The sequence below is a fragment of the Myotis davidii genome, unplaced genomic scaffold (assembly GCF_000327345.1).
Source record: "Myotis davidii unplaced genomic scaffold, ASM32734v1 scaffold185, whole genome shotgun sequence".
NCBI lineage: Eukaryota > Metazoa > Chordata > Mammalia > Chiroptera > Vespertilionidae > Myotis > Myotis davidii.
This window is the reverse complement of record NW_006297811.1, coordinates 4883898-4904326: the sequence shown is the minus strand read 5'-3', so window position 1 is coordinate 4904326 and position 20429 is coordinate 4883898. Positions and strand designations below refer to the sequence as shown.

Here is a 20429-nt window from a genome sequence, read left to right as displayed (position 1 = left end):
GGAACTTTTCAGATATTGTTTGTACTTAGAAGAAAGTTAAATTTATTCTTAAAAACATTCTTATTCATTTTATAGTTAACCTATTATTGAACATTTAATCATTCTTTGATTTATTTTGCAGGCCAGACTTCATCTTTTCAGAGCTGTCCGTTCTGTCCTAGCCAATGGAATGAAACTTCTTGGAATAACACCTGTATGTAGGATGTAATTTCCAATGAAAATGGTTTTTTAAATACTAATTAATCCTAGTTATCTATTCTTATATGCCTTGCTGTTTGGAATTTTATTATTCTGTGTCAGAATCTATATATTAAGTCTATAAGTGATTTATCAACTGATTAAATCTTAATCCTTAAAAAGAAATCTTATGGTCATTAAGTATTAAATAGACTTTTATAAAATTCATTTAAATCTTTTCAATGCATTGTGGTCTAACAGGAATAAAGGGTTAGAGTTTAAATTCTATTTTGAGGTTTCTCACAATGTCATTCCTCCAGAAACTATACACACACACACACACACACTTTTTACAGAGAGGAAGGGAGAGGGATAGAGTCAGAAACATTGATGGGAGAGAAATATCCATCAGCTGCCTCCTGCATATCTCCTAACTGAGGATGTGCCCACAACCAAGGTACATGCCCTTGACTAGAATCGAACCTGGGACCCTTCAGTCTGCAGGTCGGCGCTCTATCCACTGAGAAAAACCGGCTAGGGCCAGAAACTATTCTTATAACCAACCAAGATGACCTAATGTTTACATCAAATTTGTTATAATTATGACTAGTCTGAAAAAATTTAGAGAGACTAGTATTACACCCTTTTGCCAATATAGCTGATAACACCCAGAGAACAGATCTCGTGTTTATCTTTTTGTTGATACGTATACAGGTAACTTACTGCATGAACTCGGGGACTGGATACATTGAATAACAAGAAATTACTTGTACAGAAACCGTTTACTTCACCTATCTGCATATTGGTAAAATGTTTTGTGTGATTGTTTAGGTTAACATGTGATCTGTTTGATCAGTATGGCTGCCAGCATTTCCATTTGGGACTGCTGTAATTTATTTTAAATGTTGCTACGAGAAGTCTTCTCTAGTATCAGTATCAGTGACTATCTAATTTTACGAATCAGAGGGGAAAATTAGCATGAACCAAACTTCTTAGTTGAATGAATATAGTTTTATATCAGCAAGTATGGTATACCATCTTTAGTCATAGTTGGTTTATAGCTACTATTCGCAACCAAAACACACTAATACAATTTCAACATAGAGAAAATTTTAAATGTAATGTTTGGGGTTTATGTTTTTGCATTACCTTAATGGTATAGCTATAATACAGAAAGTGATCAAACAGATTTCATATAAAGTTTATTGCTGAATTTCCCTATTCATATAAAAAATTTTTAAAAAACAATTTCATAAATTATTGAGAGCCCCACAGCTAAACATATTTTATAAAAAAAAGTACAAAAGACAGTAGAAATATTTTTTGGAGAAAAGTATATCATCTAACAGCAAAGAAATGTGAATCCATACAATAAATGGCACAAATACAGCAGTTACAGGAGTATTCAGTCACCACCCAGAAATCATTGTCTTGAGTTATGAAATATTCAGTTTGAGAAGTTCCACATTCAGTTTGTTTCTGACTAGCCTGTCTTGTTTTTGTCTCCCTTGTAAGAAAAGAGTTAGGTCATTACTGCTGCTGGAACAAAATACTGTACATGAATTGGGGAACAAGGAGGGGCCATCCTTCTCCTCTGGTACCTGAACAAGACAACAGTTAGTACAGAAATGGCTTTGGCACTTTAACCTTTAACATTGTCCCAAACCTTATTTGAATATTATAGCCTCACATGATTTTTTAACCGTACTATCTCCATACTTTTATATACATTATATATACAATAAAAAAATTCATTCTAAAACAAAATGGGTTGACCCCAAACAGGTCACATTAAATCTTGGTAGCAATTCACTAAAGATAGCTTTCTTCTTAATCTTATACCACATAGTTTGTTATTCTTTAAGCTACCTTCTGGGGTTGACTTAAGGCTCTAGTTTAATGCAAATGGTTTCAATCTTAGTAGGAATCTCCTTTGAGGCTGAAATTACACACCACTGGCTCTTCCTTTTGAGGCTGTTTCTCCTTGTTGGATGGATGTAGTATCTTGTCTGGGTAATCCATAGAAATAAATAGAAATACATACGAGAAGAGTACCCAGAGCAAAGGTGAGTGCTGAAAAGGAAACAAAATAAGCTTAATTTGTATTTTGTCTGTAAAACTAATACAACAAATGATTGGTTTAGAATTTTAAAGACTTTCAAGTATGGGTTCATGCCATTCCTCTATTTGCATTTATGACGAGTCAATTTTAAAATGGAATGTAAATATGGAAAATACGTAAATCTGTTTCTATGATTATAAGGTTTAGAAAGACCAATGGAGTGACAGTATACATACACTTTTCAGAATACAAGTATGCCTATCCTGAACCATTGACAAAGAACATACTAACTTCCCTCTACACTGACTGAAATAAAAAGCAGTGGAGTGTGCTTTTCATGATACTAGAAACCTGTGCAAATTTAGAGCCAAGGTGTTAAGTAACCAATAATTAAATCTACTGAAGATTTCTAAATAGGAGAAGTGGTGATTTACTAAGTAAAATTCCATTTTCTCCTAACCTTGTTTTTTTTATCATCTTAATCCTAAAAATCAGGACACCACTGAATTACAACTTGTCTAAACTTGACCAGTAGTCACTTTATAAATAAATGCTATGTCAAAACTGTACTCCATTCTATATAGAGTACAATCTTAACAGCTTACAAAATGGCATGTAAAGAAATGCCATCAAGATATGATTTTAGTTCAACCCTAACCAGAAAAGACTAGCTTTACCTTCAAAAAAGGGGAATGAAAACCCTATATAATAAAAGCCTAATATGCTAAGTGACCAACCGTTTGACCAGTCTCTATGATGCGCACTGACCACTAACTAGAGGGCAGATGCTCCGACCAGTAGGTTAGCTTGCTGCTGGGGTCCGGCCAATCAGGACTGGACAAGAAGTGCTGGACACGCCCTGGAGCCCTCCCTCAGTTCCCCCACCCCCGGCCAGCCCCAATCCTGCACCGGTGGGGGTCCCTCGGCCTGGCCTGCCAGGACTCCTCGGGGGATGTTGGAGAGCTGGTTTCAGCCCGATGCCAGCAGGCCAGACCGAGGGATCCCACCTGTGCACGAATCCATGCACTGGGCCTCTAGTAAATAAGAAACTGGAAGATTGCTATGACAGTCTAATTTCCTTGACCATCATTAACACAGAACATTGACCAAAGTCATTTTATACTGTTCCCAAGTACAGTGGGGCCTTGATTTACAAGTGTCCCGACTAACGAGTTTTTTGAGATACCAGCTGTCTCTGGGCCAATTTTTTGCATTTAGTTGATAGAGTAATTTGAGTTAACGAGCTCAGTCTCGGAACTAATTAAACTCGTAAGCCAAGGCCCCACTGTATTATTTAGGAGCAAAGTCATAAGGGTTTGTTGAGCATAAGGATGGATCAGAACTTCAATTAAAAGTTCACCCAAATCAGGTAAGAAAAATATCTAAAGGAGGGCCTATACCTGACACTTAAATGGTTGACCTTATACAGAATACTTACTACGTGGCAGGCACTATTCTAAGAACTTTTAAGAACTTTCCCTGAAACAACACTAGGAGGTAGGTGCTATTACCATTCCCGTTTTACATATGAAGAAACTGAGACACAGGTAAATAATTTCCCCAAGGTTGTATAGTTAATAAATAGCACAGGCAAAATTTGAGCCATCAATATTAATAAAAGCATAATATGCAAATCGACTGAACAACTGAACAGCAGAACCACCTTCCGGGCGAACACCCTATGACACCAGGCCAGTAAGGCCAGGTGCAATGTGATTGGTTGGGGCCCGGCCATTGCCCCACAAACACCCTGCAAAAGGAGGCCCAGGCCACCGGAACAATCATTTGGGGAGCTCCATCATCACCCCAAAGAGAGAGACCCAGGCCACCGACTGGCGGGCTTCGGTAGGTAGGCGGGGCCTCCCTCTGCGGGGCACAATCTATCACCCCAAAGAGGGAGGCCGAGGTGGCACTGCAGCGAGGCCTTCCTCTGCAGGGGTGATCCATTATGGAACTCCAGCCAGGTTGGTGGGCCTCCCTCTTTGGGGCAATTGATCAAAGGGCCCTGGCCAGATGGGCAGGGCCTACCTCTTTGGGATGATCAATCACAGGGCTCCTGGACTCTGGAGGGCACAGGCCAGGCTAAGGCACTCTCTCCTCCCCACCACCACCCAGTCCACCAATTTCGTGCACCGGGCCTCTAGTACTATAAAATAGTTTTCTAAGATGTCTACAAGGTTGGTATTCCTCTACTTGCATTTATAATAGGAGTCAATTTTTAAATGAAATATAAACATGCTTCTTTTCAGTGTTGATATTTGACAAATTTTCCTCATGTATTATTAAATAAAATTATTATTACAGCATAAAACCCCCTTAAATGTTAAGTCAGCATCAATGCTTAAATAAGAGACCCAACTTAATGCTGGGTGTGGGCTAGGGACAACTGTATTAAGAGGACTAGCATAGTCTTATAGTAATGAATTTTATATCAGTTACATATTAAATGAAACAAAGATATTTTTATAAAAGAGAATAGAACATTTAGATTTGAATTGTAATTTCAAAATCAGTTCGCACCCAAGTCCAAAACAATTAGGAAGGTACAAACTAAGGGGGAAATGAAAGAATCTGTCTGTTCTTTACTCAAAAAGCCTTGCTTATTCTAATTCTATTGCTGAAAGTAATAAATTCTGAAAGTCCTTATACTTATCTCCACATGTATCTTATCATAGTATATTCTCCCTGAAGCACTTAAGTTGTCTTATCTAACATCTGGGGAATTGGGAGGTCTTGCCTGTAAAAAAGCTTAACAGTAGCCCCCTCACTTTCATACAGAATGAGCACCCCTCAGCTTAAGCTCTAGAACTATTTAAAAACTAACACCTAAGTACTGCTGACCCATATTCCACACAACTATGAACTGCAGCACTTGTAGAATAAATTATAACGAAACTAGGAGTTTCTGTAAAACACCATGGCCATGCCACATTTAAAAGACAAATCAAGGAAATGAGAGGCTTTTCCATGTTAAAAACTTGAAAATACAAACTAAGACATACTTATCTGTAATCCAAACAGCAGCACTGAAGCAATGGTAGAAAGAACAATGGCTGCTGCTGCAGAAAAGCCTTTCATGATGTTGTCTGTGTACTTGACCACAACAGAAGTGTAGAGGCCTCCAACACTTGCGAGAACTTGTATATAGAAAGAAAGAAAATGTTAACATGCTAATAAATGAAACATTCTATGATGGTAAGGAAATTTTCATCCTCAAAGGTGCCATACTATTTTCCTTAGAAGCAGCCACCTGAGAGAGTTATATTAAAATTCAGCAATAGTTCCTACAAAACTGTTTTTCAGATGCCCAAAGGGCTATGTGGTCCACTACTAAATTGTACACATTTATTGCTAACACATTAGATAATTCTGATTAAGAAAGCAAGATTGCTTTGAGACAGCTATGCCACAAAATTAAGTCAATAAAACCAAAATTACATTTTCAAACTAGTGTTCACAATATAAAGGAACAACTTTAAAATGCTATAAACGCTTCAAATAGACATCTGACTTTTTTTTTTTAAGGGTCTACCCAGAACCTTTGATTCCTGGATACTTACAGATGACAAACCAGACATAATATGTGTAACCATAGAAAAATCCTTTTTCTTTAATTTCAGCTCCATCTGACAAGTAGACGCCAACTAATGTCACAACAATCCCTGATAGATACATTTGAATGTTTCTCACCCAAAGGGAAGTGTCTGAACTCTTTAAAACTTTTTCAAAGTACACTCCTAAAAGAAAATTAGACATGCAAATATGAGACAAAGATATTATTAGAAATTAACTTAAAAAGAACTTCCTAACTCGCATTTAACAGGACTCTAAATTACTGTTAAGAACAGTTTCTGCCATTATTATAGTAAGATACATCACAAAACTCTATTAATGCTAATAAGAAGACTTGCTTTGGTCAGCTGGAAAACTATACTATTAGAGTCAATATCATAATCACATCCTTATAAAATCTGCCTATTAGTGAATATTCCCAGCTTTGCAAAGTAACCTGTATAATCACCACTTGGGACTTTTTCAGAGTGAGTCACACAACCAAAATGAAATTTTAATAGAACTTGCTGAGTGGAGCCATTTGCCTTTAAAGCAAGGCTCCCCAGGCCACGTTCACACACAATGTCAGAAGGACCAAGAACTCTGCATTTTCCTGTGTTTGGGACGACCACAGCTTTTTTCAGATACTCTAAAAGAGCGCATGACACCTCCCCATCCACCCCCAATCAGTATTGTAAGTTTTACTCTTGAAATGAACACGTTTAACAAAGATATTGAAGATTTTAATTATAAATACCATGTGAATTAGATTTAGAAATCGCCACTGAAGTACTAATCCACTAAAAATTCTAATGAAAAACAAGATTGATTTTGACAAACATATTGGGAAGAGCCAGAAAATGGGGAAAAACATATAATTTCCACCTATGAATTTCCTATCTGGGAAAACCACTTAACTAGTGAGTGCTCAGTTATTCCAGTATAGAGGGACAGTAAGCCACTCACCATTTCTTCAACTGTTTATTAAGAAATTGAACTAACTAGAATGTTGGACACAAACATTTAATTGTTAAAAGTAATGCTAAAAAATCAAATAGTATATTATTTGGGGTGGGGGGCAACACAATTTTGTTTCTAATTTGCTCGTTACTAAGAATAAAAATTTAGCATGATGCTATCATTAGGTATGTTCCCAAATTTAGATATTCCCCTCTCATCAAACATCTTTTTTTATAATCAATATTTCACTTCCATATCCAGCCTACTTTCCTAGTCAAAAGTAAAAGCAGAGTCCAAACTCTTGAAATAATACAAATAGAGGTAAAGTCATATAGCTACAACTAATATACTCTTAGTCTCTAAAACACATTTTATTTCTTATGTTACACATTCATATACTGTCTCTTGAGTGCAGAATGGCTGTCTCTACACAATTCCAGATTTCTTTATTTGATGTTAGTGATTTTGATTCTTGTCCCTCCGTTTTTGGCTGTTACTTTATGTATTAAGTGTTCTGATACCCTCCACCCCACCCCTTTTTTCTCCCTGTTGAAGCAGAGGAAGAACTTGAAGTTACGAGGGAAAAACAAATACTGGGCTGGACTAAGAATGGTCAAGAACAAGTATGTTCTTAAAGAACTGCAAGTATGAGTAAAGACTGAGGTCTGAACTGAGTTAAACACTACCATGCATTTATTGGAAAAATAGCTGACATAAACTAAACTATAGGTAAGCTTTAATGGAAATAAAATGTTATAATAAAACAAGATAAACTAAATCCCTATTTAAAGCTTGATATTTTTAAAATTGGGTAACAGTAAAATGCTTTTATGATTTACCTGCAAATCCTGAGCACAATACAGCAATAGCTATAGCGCCAAACCCTAAAAATGGATTCTGTTCCACCTGCAATAATAATGTTTTAAGTTATTTTTAGTGAATAATAAATAGAATTCATCCAAGAGAAGAGACGAAATAAATGAACCCCAAAATTTGTGTTACAGTTTTACTTAAAGTATTTGCCATATTAGACACGGCTATTCTATAGTCCTAACTCTTGAAATAATACAAATAGAGATAAAGACGTATAGCTATAACCAGTTATAGAATGGAATACCCCCCCAAAAAAAAAAAACAACACAAATATAATCTTGATTTAACAAGTCTCTAGTATTTAGAACAAAGTTAATTAGCAAGTTACATCTCACACTGCTCAGTCAACATCTAGAGATAGTGTAAAGTTTTAGGACATAATGAGGAACGGTAACAGATGAATACATCTAGAAGAGAAATACAGGGAAGTATTGGGGCAGGAGGCAGGAATCGGGAAGTCTCTAGAAACCAAATTCTAGAAAGAAGCCACAAGGTTGTCTCAATGAGGAAAAAAGACTTGGAGAGGAAGAATGTAACACTGTCCTCAAACATTCAGAGACTATGTGGGAGATAGTAGGAATTTGAGTTATTCTGACAAGAACGAAGAACAATGAGGCAGTTACAGGAAGCTGTACCCTGTTTAAAGCATAAAAGATTTTTTAGAGCAGCGATTTTCAACCTTTTTCATCTCATGGCACACATAAACTACTAAAATTCCAAAATACACCAAAAAAACATAACTTTTGCAGATCTGACAAAATAATATTTTGATTCACTCACACCAGACAGCTATGGTTGTGTTGGCCATTGTCTTGTTTTTTTGTTTTGTTTTTAATTTCAAAATCTTAGGTAAAAGAGGTCAGTACCCCTGACTGAATAGTCAGGTATTGCATGTTTTAAAAATTCTTGTGGCACTCGTTGATAATTGCTGCTCTAGAGGGATCCAAAAGTAGGATAAGCTGCCCTAAACTCTGCTTTAGTTTACTAAACTTTTCACATACATTACCTATGTGAGGTGGACCCAACATCTTTTCTAATGGTGTGAGGTATTACTTAAAGTTCGCATTTAACTTTTAATTACATATTGGCCTTATTTCCCAACAAATTTCTTTGAAAGTCTACAACTGAGTTCAATATGCAGTGCATGGTTGATCAGTGTTTTGAAATGTCACCAAGAATATGAGCATGTTTAAACATGTCAAGACAATAAATATTAATCTAAAACTCATTTTCTTGGGGGGGGGGCGGGGGAGAAATCTCCTCCAGACTAGAAAGGAACTACCTAAAAAGGAACTGACTTCCTGTTTTTATAGGCTCTCCTTACATCCCCAGCTGCCCTAAATTCCTAAAAGAACTTGCATTTATTAAAAGTTGAAGAGTCTTCCATCGTAGAAAGTCATTCACTGGAGTTCCACTTCCTACAGCTCTTTAAGAAAATAACCAATTAAAGCGTATAATATTTTTAAAAATTCAGGTATGTACCTTAACATTTAACTCTTAACAAACTAAAAGTTGTAAATAAAGTACACATTTTGCCCTATTTTAGCTATCAATTATCAGTAAAAACACTACCCTTTAATCTCTATGACTGACAGTGGGAGTATATGCAAAAGGATAAAAAACTGCCCCGTCTGGGTGGCTTAGTTGGTTCAAGTGCCATTTCATACACCAAAAAGGTTTCAGGTTCTATTCCCAGTCAGGGCACATACCTAGGTTGGGGGTTTGATCCCCAGTCTAGCACACATGATAGGCAATCGATTGTTTCTCTCCCCCGAGCCCTTCCTCACGTTCTAAAATCAATATACATATCCTCAGGTAAGGATTTTAAAAAGGGGGATAAAAAAACTGTGAAGTTGGGGGTACAGAGAGATGAAAACTAGATGGACAAAACCTTGCCCAGTGTTTCTGAGAAAATGTCTTAACGAGGCTTAAAAGTTCTGAACATACACACTTTGGTAGAAGTCACAATTTTAGTTACAGGTTACTTCACCTCTTGGGACTTCAGTTTTGTCATCCATAACATTAAAGAACCTTCCATCTCAAACATTTATACATATTCCCCTCTAAAAACAAAGAAAGCCAATAAATTACATTATCCTTAGTAATACACTAACGGGATTTTAAAAGCCTATAAATAGAGCAAATATTTTCAATCAAAGAAATATAATGGTGCTGTATTCATCATCAATGTGACTAAAGTATATAAGACACAGGAAGTTTTCTATTTTAGTTATGGTAAGCATTTTGTTTCTTACCATGACTTTCGTAGCTTGAGCTGGTTTCCACTGTACAAGTATAACTCCACCACACAGCATAAAAACTGAAATCCACTGTACTTTGCTGAGTGTCCGGTTCAACATTAAAACAGTACATAAAGCAGTACAAGGAATCTTCAATTGGTAGGTCACCTAGAAATAAAATAATGAATTAATGACCTTAACATTAATCTCTGACACCACTATTTCTGATATCATTAATAGAATTATTGAGAAAAACATTTGATAATGTGATAAAGGGTTAATAAAAATAATTTCACCATAAAAACATTTTTAAAGATTCTGCTCTCCATTATCATTTATTCCACTTACCTGGTACACTGCTGCGTCCAGGTTGCTAAGAGCTAGGAAAGCCATGTTGTTTTGAACAGCATACACTAATGATGGCACACTTAACTTCATCAGTTCTTTGGGGCTCCCCAATACATTTTCTCTTAACGAAGTCTTGAATCTACCCAGACTACCAGTTTCTCTTTTAAAACAAAAGGGAGGAAAGGAGAAGGAGTTGAGGAAAATTAAAGAGCATCCTTTGGATAAGAATTCTTCACACATAGAATAACTATATAAAGTCCATTGATGTTAATTTAGCAAATTTATTCTGTCTTTATAATTTTCAACTAATTTTAGATTTTAAAAAATGCCAACAATTGCATAAAAGAAAAGCAGTTATAAGTTCTCTTTGGGAAAGTATGAAAACAGGTTTACCATTGTTAGCCTCTGATAAAAGTTCCAGGATTTTTGAGTATATTAAATAAATAATAAGACAGAAGGAAACCTGAAATGCTGACGATTACCTATTTAATTTAACCCCTGACACTTTAGCTGCCATTACATCAAGTTCACCCTGACTATTTCTTAATCAGGTTGCATATCCGTTTTTAAAGTTTATTTTTATTACAATAAATTTAAATTTTAAAAGAAAAAGGCTTTGGTAGCTATGGAAGTTACTTGGGATAGGAATTGATGGATTCAGGTCAATATCATTTGCAACTTAGCTCAGTGCTTATGAAGTATAGTAGACAATCAACTTTTAAGCATGTTCTCATAAAACTCAAGTACCTATCTATAATTTTGCAGGAAATCTGTAACTAACTAATACCAACAAAAACTATAATGAATATAAAGTTTACTACTTGACTGCATATTGATTATCCATGCTCTTAACTATTCTTATTTTTCCTCAGGAGGAACAAGATAATCTGGCTTATTTCTCCCATTGTAAATCATAATAAGCATCACACCAAAAAAAGTACTTTATCAAAAGGGCCTAACTGCAATTCACAATATACTTAGGAGGACCACAATACTTTGTTGACCTGTTTCAACTCCAAGTTTGATATGGTTAACTTACTAGAATCGACAATCACTAATTGATTTTTCTCCTACAGAAATAATCATCAATGTTCTAAGGGGAGCAAAAAGTCCATAATGTTAAATTGACTACCTATACCTATCCAGAGTACAACACTCCAGCCCCCAAGACAATGCTTAAGTGCTTAATTAAGTAAGGCAGGAAATTTGGCCTAGGCCACGGAAACAAAAGATAACCTGCGTTACAGATCTTCCGCTGTTGCCAAATTCACCCTGCTCCAACGGTAAATCTACATGCTGACAAGTAACACACATGGCTTGGTGGGAGATTGCAATCCATACAGAGGAGGCAGAAAATACCAGAAAGGTCACTCTGAGAAATTTTACAGAGTAGGGGTTTCTAAGGATCTGAAGATGGGCCCTTTAAACATTTCACATTCTTTTTTAAATTACTTTTAGTGCAAATCTAAGGTGTCCTATACACTTTCTCAACATCTTAAAACAGAGTATAAAGAATTTTTCAAAGAATGTTTTCCCTCAATTATAAAATTGAAGAAAAAATTAAAGAGAAAATAATCAGAGTTCTAACCATCATTAACAAGCTGATGTATTAGAAAACATAATTCAACATTTTCCTTAATGTCATTTCTCACTAGTAAGCAATTATATGATAGTAGAGATATAAATCTTACAGATTTTGTGAAGTATAGAATACTGCTTTCACCATACCTTCAATGCCCTTCTAAAATACTGACATATATTGACATATTCAGAGTGCTTCCCCAAGGAGCTACTGAGATGTACCCATCTGTACCCATTTCCCACATTCTACCTCCTTCCATGTCCACTGATCTCCCACCTAAGACTCCCCGAACTCTAGTATAGTCACTATTTTTCCTTTCCCTAATCTCCTGCTATGGGCAATACCATTTACCTTCACCCATTAGAGATACTCTAAGCCAGCAGTTCTCAACCTGGGGGTCGAACGATCCTTTCGCAGGGGTCGCCTAAGACCATCGGAAAACACATATATAATTACATATTGTTTTTGTGATTAATCACTATGCTTTAATTATGTTCAATTTGTAACAATGAAATTGGGGGTCATCACAACATGAGGAATTGTATTAAAGGGTCGCAGCATTAGGAAGGTTGAGAACTACTGTAAGCCTTCAACAGCATCAAGTTAATTTTTGGCTAATGGGAGAATACAGTTGATCTATCACTGGTACCCTTTTGCCTGTCAGAATATGGGCTACTTAACGATCTTATTGCTATTTCTAATAACCATACCTGCACCAATAATGAAGGCTGCTGTAGCCCCTTTCCTCCCTGTCACTTTTCTCCTTTCTTATCTCTTCTTCCATACTTCCCAGTTTTCACAAAAACATGGCCCTATGAGACCACCAGCCAGTCTGAGTACTCCTTTCCTTACATGTGACAAACCAGTAGAGAACAGTGTTTTGGATTAACCTTCAGATCTTTTGCTCTTCTGACTATATCTTTTGTTCAATGCTTCGGAGCTACTACTTACTCACTGCCAGTAAGGTCTTAGCATCTTTTTCTGGTTCCTTTGCTTATGTGGACGTTTGAGAAGCCAAGCTATACCAAAATGCTAACTACTAGAATGCTCAAGTTTCACTGTAGTACCTCAGAATTACAGCAATATTATCCTATGTAATAAAAGTCTAGGTGGTGTAGCACGAGGTTGTCACAAGATGGCCACGCGCACAGCAGGGGAGGGGCCCGGCGGCCGCTCCACACAGTGAGGTCTGGGGGTTCTGCGGCTCCGCAGGCAGGGGAGCAGTCTGGGGGCAATCAAGCAGGCAGGCAGGCGAGTGGTTGGGAGCCAGCGGTCCCAGATTGTAAGAGGGATGTCCGACTGGCAGTCAGACATTCCCTGAGGGGTCCCAGATTGGAGAGGTGCAGGCCGGGTTGAAATCAGTCAGGCATGCAGGCGAGCAGTTGGGAGCCAGCGGTCCCAGATTGTAAGAGGGATGTCCGACTGGCAGTCAGACATTCCCTGAGGGGTCCCAGATTGGAGAGGTGCAGGCCGGGTTGAGGGACATTCTTCCCCACCCCCCTGCACGAATTTTGTGCACCAGGTCTCTACTATAATTATAAGGTATTTTGAAAAAAGTTACAAAAAATGTCAGAGGATACTAAAAGAACTTGTAAAAAGAAAACACAAGCTCGGGAATAAAAGAAAAATAGGTATAAGAAAGAAGAAAATGTGGGAATCAGTACACAGAAAGTTTTAAAGATGATGATAATGATTTCAGTATTAATCAAATTAAATCCTGCTTAATTTAACATATGTATTAATACAGCTCTGAAAGCTTATATTTAGCTTTACTCACTACAGTTTAAAAAAAAGTAACAGCAATATATCTTCCAGAAAACACTAGTAATCATCAATCCTTTTACTATTTAGTAGACAAAAATAAATGATCAATTCTAAATATACTGCAGCCTGCCCTGATCGGTTTGGCTCAGTGGATAGAGTGTCAGCCTGTGGACTGAGGGGTCCCGGGTTCGATTCCAGTCAAGGGCATGTACCTTGGTTGCAGGCACATCCCCAGTGGGAGGTGTGCAGGAGGCAGCTGATCAATGTTTCTCTCTCATCGATGTTTCAAACTCTCTATCCCTCTCCCTTCCTCTCTGTAAAAAATCAATAAAATATATTTTAAAAAATAAAAAAACAAATATACTGCAGCCTTAAATATACTATAAAAAGTAACAAAAACCAATGGCCGCTCTCTCTCTCTCTCTCTCTCCCCCCTTCCCTCTCTCCACCCCCCCAAAAAAGAAAAACCAATGCCCATTTTTTCTTCCATTTTCATGCCTTCATATTTACCCAAGTACCTTAATGAGTACCTTTTGTTAAAAACAAATTTATTAAATTTAACTCTGTAAATGGCAATGCTAGATAAGAGAAAGCATGTATAGTCAAAAAGCATATACTAGTTTTCATAAACGTATTTCCTACTTGAACAATGTTATTTTTATCACTAAAACAAAATCTATGTGCAGCCTTTTGTTACCTGAAGAAATTGAGGCTCCATATTGATTGCAGAGCGATTCCAAGGCCTCCTCCCATCCTAAATTTCCTATCAAAAATCAGTTCTTTTTGACCTATATTTGGTCAAAAGTAGGCCTCATTCTTCCAGCTCCTGATCTGACGAGAACTACTAGGAGGCATAAAATCCTTGGCTAGGTTACCAAGGCACTGTGCTAAATGGAACACAGCAGAAGTTACTTATGAGCGTAAGAAATTTAAATCTTACAAATTTCCTATCATCTGTAAAGTTAAGTATAATTAACTTACATAAAAGACTTAGAGGGCCAGGTATAAAAACCAATAATGAGGTCATATGAGGACAAAAATACTCATATGAGGTAGAAGACTTTTACTATCACATGTCCCTACACCCCTTATAGCATGGATACAAAGAGGCAGTCAAAATGTAAACTCAGCAGGAGAAATAGAATAGGGCTGGATAATCTACAACATAAGTATTTGATAGCTACATTAATTATTCTAGGTAATACTTGAAATAATAAAAGAATTTCCTCCAGCCTTATGTGGATAGTAGCTCAAAGATTTAAGATACATGTGTTTTATTACTAAACACACCCAAAGTATATGTACATTTATACATCCTACTAGATTTATTTTATAAACTGGTGAATAGCAAACAATAAAAAGTTGACTTTGTTCTGGCAACGTGAAGGTGTTTTCATTTCCTTCTCTTCATAGCACAAAAGACTAAATCAAAACTGTCCGTTTTAATAGCTATGACAGGGTTTAATAAATCATAGAAGTAACCAGTAATTTTCCTGTGAATTATAATAGTGATTAGTTTTATGAAGAACCAAAACATTTTAAATGTTATACTGTTTTATGTTTAAATGAGATTACAACTTAGAAACTGGTAACTTATAATTCAAAGATTTTAGAAATTAACTATTCACATAAGAGCGTTTACAACACCAAAATATTAATTTGCCCCCTCACCAAAACAGAATTTAATCGTTCCCTTCTCAATTTAAAAGTGATCTGATGTAATGATACATGTACACTACAGTGTATGTAAAAAGATAATTATTTCATTTTTGTAGTAGCAGAAGACTGGAAATGACCCAATGCCCATCAATAGAGACTCCTATATCTGATACATCCATACAATGGAAAACCATGCAGCTCTCAAAAAGAACGAGACAGATTTCTATGCACTGACATGGAACAATAATCTCTAAGGTAAATAAAGAGGAGCACAGTGTATACTGTGTATATATAGACACACGCATATAACTAAAACTCACCAATTAGACCACATATACCTTAAATCTTATTTATCAAAGTAACTGTCCATTCATTCTTCCCCATACTCCATTATGTTCTTGCAGTTCTAACTTATCTTCTCATTGAAATAGGTATATTTTCCATTCCAAAAATTACTGCAAATTATAAGTAAAATCAACAAGCATGGGAAAACCCAAATTAATTACTAACAAACTAAAAAGAACTGGTCAGTTTTTTTAATTACAAAATTACACTGAAGCAGAAAAAGAATAACCCAAATATTCCAAACAGTCTATGTGCTCTAAAACTAAAGGCAAAAAGAACTATATACAAAAACTGAACTTGTTAGGTTTGTTTTTCACATTGTATGTTAGAAATTCTAAATCTACTTATGTGTTCTAGAATTGAGCAAATAAATATCTTGAGAATAATGGGAGCCAGACTCGCCACCACTGAAGAAGGGAACAAATATGAAAAAGGGGAAGGTTTGATCAACTCTGCAGTGTTGGATCAGAATTACAGGTATCAAACAATATGTAACTCACACAGTTACACACACAGACATATATATGTATACATATGTATACACAGATAGGTGTGTATATGTGCACATACATATAGTTCCTAGCTCTGTCTGCTGAGAGGGCCTAGAAGCAATGATACCCGAGTAGCAATAAGCACACCTAGTATCTATATTCTTGTTTTTAAGTACCATTCTGAAAAAAAAAGAAAGAAAAAGGAACAAAGTTTCAAGGCTTCTTGGAGAAATGTATGGTTTCAGAGTTGGGGAAGAGAAAATCCAAGGTAAGTCTTGACCATCTTGGCATGAAAAAAAAGATGGAGAAACGGTTCTAGATTAAAGGAAGCTACAGATACGGCAACTCGATGTAAACTGACTAATTTACTATTAAAGGACAATAGTGGGCAATTGGCAAGGTCATCTAAGGTCTGTGAATTAAACAGTATTGTATTGATGTTGATATTGTGTGATCATGTAAGAACTAGTGGCCCGGTGCACGGATTCATGTACACTTAAAGGAAATTAAGAAGAAATGTTTTAATATCACTATTCACCCTTTCTCTATAATAGAAGTGTCAGCCAAATTCACGATGGAAAATAACGGATCAAAACACACGCACGCGATTGACGCCAGCGAGAGCTTTATATGTATCACGCATACATGAGGCAACTTAGCCTTTTATATACATAGAATAAACTTGCTTAATTAGACCTGCTTTCTGATTTAGCTAAACTTTTTCCAGCCCAGTGAAGCACCCCAACTTGTCTTTCAAGTAATTGTTAGCAACACAGCAGTAAATATCACACAAAGCAGATTATTATTGTAGTTCACGCAGGGAGAACAAAGGCTAAAATATTTAACTGCAGCAGTGTTTGACTATATTCTGAGCAGTGAGAAAACCTGAAGTCATTTTCAAGGTCCACCATTTCTTCTTTTCAGTCGGGTCAAGTTTCTAAACTTTCTAAATCTCCATTTTTCAGCTAATGAAAAGAAAATAGGATTCTACTGAGTCTCTATCTACCTACTCCAGGACTTCTGTGAAGATCAAATGAGATGAGGCACGGGAAAATGCTTCACAGACATTTGGTTAAAGTGTGAAATGTTTGCACCTGGCTATAAAGCAAGAAGTCATGTTCCTGGGCTGAAGAAACTGCAAGGAGGCTAGTCGTTGGTAGGGAGAGGAAGCCAGGCGTTGCTAAATGACGTCATTACCCAGATGGACACTTAGCATATTAGCCTTTTATATATAGAGATGTCCTGTTTTTAGGAAATATGCCCTAAAGAATTTAGGGACAAATGGCATCTTGTGTAAAACAGTTCAGGAAAAATTATACACACAAATACAAATACATACATAGAAAGAATATAAAACATGAATGGTAAAATGTTAACATCTGGGAATAAAAACTTAAAGAGAAAAAATAAAATTACTGAAAATCATTGAGATATTTAACAGTGCTATTAAGTGTTTGTCTTAGTTAATAAAAAAAAAAAAACCTGCTTAGTAATTTCACTAGAGATCAGGGAACTTGTCTTCTATTCCTATCACTGCAGTCACTTTCTAGATATTTTTTACAAATTATAACTTCCCTCAGCCTAAAGTTTCTCATCACAGATGATAAAATGATAGATACAGCTAAAGAGGTACGAGAATGAGATGAAAGTTAGCTGTATTTACCTGTATGTTTCCCTCACCTGTTTTTAAGGGGAGACAGGAAAGAACATTTTCTTAACACCATCACTCTGGCAGCCTGCCATTCTCAATGGCAACAGTCCTGAACGTCTGAAGGCAGCAAACTTAGTTGCTGCAATCTTAAAAGAGGATGTTTAGCACTTTACATAACATGTTTTGACAGTGATTTAACAGTTGGTATCCTAGAGAGTAGTTACTTGCTCTCTAAAAAAAAAACACAGAAATTTGATATCTGCTCATTAGTTTCAAAACCTCATTTTTCACAATAGCCCTCCCCAAAAAGAACATTGTTCTCTGGTTTTTCTAAGGAAATTTTAACTTAGGGTATATATTATAGCAATGATACATTTTAAGAATTTTCCTCATAATTTATTGCCCAATTTTCTTGGAGATCTCACCAAGGTATGCATTTCCCTACCTGAAAGGTGTTTTTACTTTTTTTCTGAAGAAATATAAATGAAGTCTGTGATATCTGTTCCCCAATATATATCAGGCACTCCTCACTGAAGCAAGTCTATATCTCTTCTAAGAAGCTAAAAATCCTAAATACATAAGGGAAAAGATTTTCAAGTCAATTCTGTTTACAATTTTTTAATTAGTTCTTTTTAAAATATTATAAATAAGTAGGGCAGAAGAAAGATTTGCAATTAAAATTAAGCTATCATCATGCAGTGTTTTGGCAAGCCAGCAATACCATGCAGCTTACAAAGGTCTTAACAATCTGATAATGTGAACATTAGGGTACTCATGCCTCAGGGATGCAGTTCTGCTACTCCTAGCCCAGGTAAGGGGAAAAGAGAAAGAACCAAAGAGAACAGGTGTCAGCCATTTGACCTAGATTGCAATTGTGAGTTCTGTCCAAATAGGATTCTGTAGGTATAGAAACTCTGGGCCACTTCCAAGCCTGACAGAGACTGACCTTCCACTGGGTCTGGAGCCTTGATATTACATTTGATTAGGTACTATTCATTAGCCAAAGATTACATCAATCAGTCCCTTTCTAGGCTCAAAGTTCTCACACTAGAGAAGAGTAATGAGACAGACCTCAGGCCTCCAAAGGCTCACAAGGATCCCTGGTTGTAGCTCCATGGGAACTCAAGATTCTAATTTGCCTGATCTGGGCCCTGGAGTGAAGTTATCCTTAAACCTATCCTGCTTCACTTAACTCATAAAATTATTGGACACTGCTTCATATCAGACTGTTATTTCTTAAGCTGACTTTCATTTGTCTAAACACTGCAACTACTATTGTATGCCCTCTTTATATTCCGTAGTTTCTGGTTATACTGTACAGAAAACAATACTCTTTAATGTATATGGGGTCAAAGGACATTGAAAACAATACTTTTACGAGATCACTCTTTTAACAATCTTTTAATCCTGAGATTAAATACTTACATGTGGTAAGGACTGCCATATTTATTTTTACAGCCCAGACCTCTGTTGTGTGCATGCCTATTCTGTACCTATTTTTCCATGCCCACTAGGATGTCTCAGAGGCATTAAAATTTTACATTATACCTACCCCAAATTGTCGGTATCACCTTCCCTCAAAGCTGCTTTTCTACTGTCTCAAGAAAGAAAACACAAAATCTCTATTTACCTACTCTTCTATACAAAGAAAGATGATTCTTGACACCTCCCTTACTCTCGCCTATTGCAGCTGATCCTCATTAGTCATGGATTCTGTGTACAGTAGGTCCTTGGTTTACGTCGGAGATCCATTCCTACATAAGCATCTGCGTCACTCACATGGCGCACATACAAAGCAGTAATGAAGTGAAACAGTAAAAAAAATTAAAAGAAAGATAATTCCTGACCTTGTGGTAAATAATAAAAAACATAAAGCACATATGTACATATGTCAAAATGACAGAACTTTTTTTATAAATAAATGGGAGATGGCGACATAACCACAAAACGACATACGTCAAGTCCAATGTAACCCGAGGACCGTCTGTATGCGAATCTGCCAATATGCTAAAATGTATTTGTAATCCCAGACTCGATCCTCACAGCACTTTATCATCGGTGGAATGTAGAGCTGTAAAAACTTTCAGTGGCCTGATGCTCACATTTCTAGCCGAGGTAGAATAAAGGCAATACTCTGACTTCTTATTTCAGCTCATACTGTAAACAAGCACAGTCTATTTAGTGCCAATTTTTTTATATTTTTGTGCTTTTTAATTTTTTTTTTTTTGGTGATTTTACTGTTTAAAAATGGCCTCCACGAGTAGTGCTAAAAACTGTAGTGCTCCTTAGTGCAAGAAGGCTGTTATATGCTTAGAGAGAAGAACACACTAGGTAAGTTTTGTTCAGGTATGAGTCTAGTGTTGTTGTCTGTGAGTTCAATGCTAATGAATCAATAACATATATTGCGAATACGTGTGCAAGTAGCTCGCTGCCACTTGCCTCAGCTGGCTGCCCCCCCACCGCCGCTCATGGCTCTCCACCGCACGTAGCTCACTGCCTCACCCTCCTGCCGGTCAGTCTTTATGTGACAGTGCCCCGGCCAATTTGCATATTACCCTATTATAAGTATAGATAAGGTGTCTTTAAACAGAAACACACATAAAACAAGGTCAAACAAAATCCAAAATCCTTCACAGGCCCATAGGGTTGCTCTTGATATCCTTCTGATCTCTCCTCCTTTACTCCCCTCTCACAATCCTCCAGACACACTAATTCATTATTCACT

The 20429-nt window shown here is 36.5% G+C and overlaps 2 protein-coding genes across 4 annotated transcripts in view; one reads left to right on the top strand and one right to left on the bottom strand.

Annotated features, from left to right (window-relative positions):
* RARS2 (arginyl-tRNA synthetase 2, mitochondrial) overlaps positions 1-1140 on the top strand; it is a 68834-nt gene extending 67694 nt beyond the window's left edge. The window contains exons 20-21 of one of the 3 annotated variants that reach the window (XM_015570319.1): positions 122-193; positions 892-1140. In XM_015570319.1, coding sequence (XP_015425805.1) covers positions 122-193; positions 892-933 — 114 coding nt within the window. In that variant the 3' untranslated portion in view covers positions 934-1140. Of the gene's footprint in view, positions 1-121; positions 373-891 lie in introns of those variants that run through there. The other 2 variants (XM_015570318.1, XM_006773488.1) reach the window with 2 other exon arrangements.
* A 222-nt stretch (positions 1141-1362) lies between these two features.
* The window catches only part of SLC35A1 (solute carrier family 35 (CMP-sialic acid transporter), member A1), a 28625-nt gene continuing 9558 nt past the window's right edge, over positions 1363-20429 (bottom strand). The window contains exons 4-9 of the mRNA XM_006773487.2: positions 10213-10372; positions 9880-10032; positions 7591-7657; positions 5800-5976; positions 5242-5376; positions 1363-2250 (exon numbers count right to left, since the gene is read on the bottom strand). Of these exons, the coding sequence (XP_006773550.2) occupies positions 2123-2250; positions 5242-5376; positions 5800-5976; positions 7591-7657; positions 9880-10032; positions 10213-10372 (820 nt within the window). The 3' untranslated portion in view covers positions 1363-2122. The remainder of the gene's footprint in view (positions 2251-5241; positions 5377-5799; positions 5977-7590; positions 7658-9879; positions 10033-10212; positions 10373-20429) is intronic.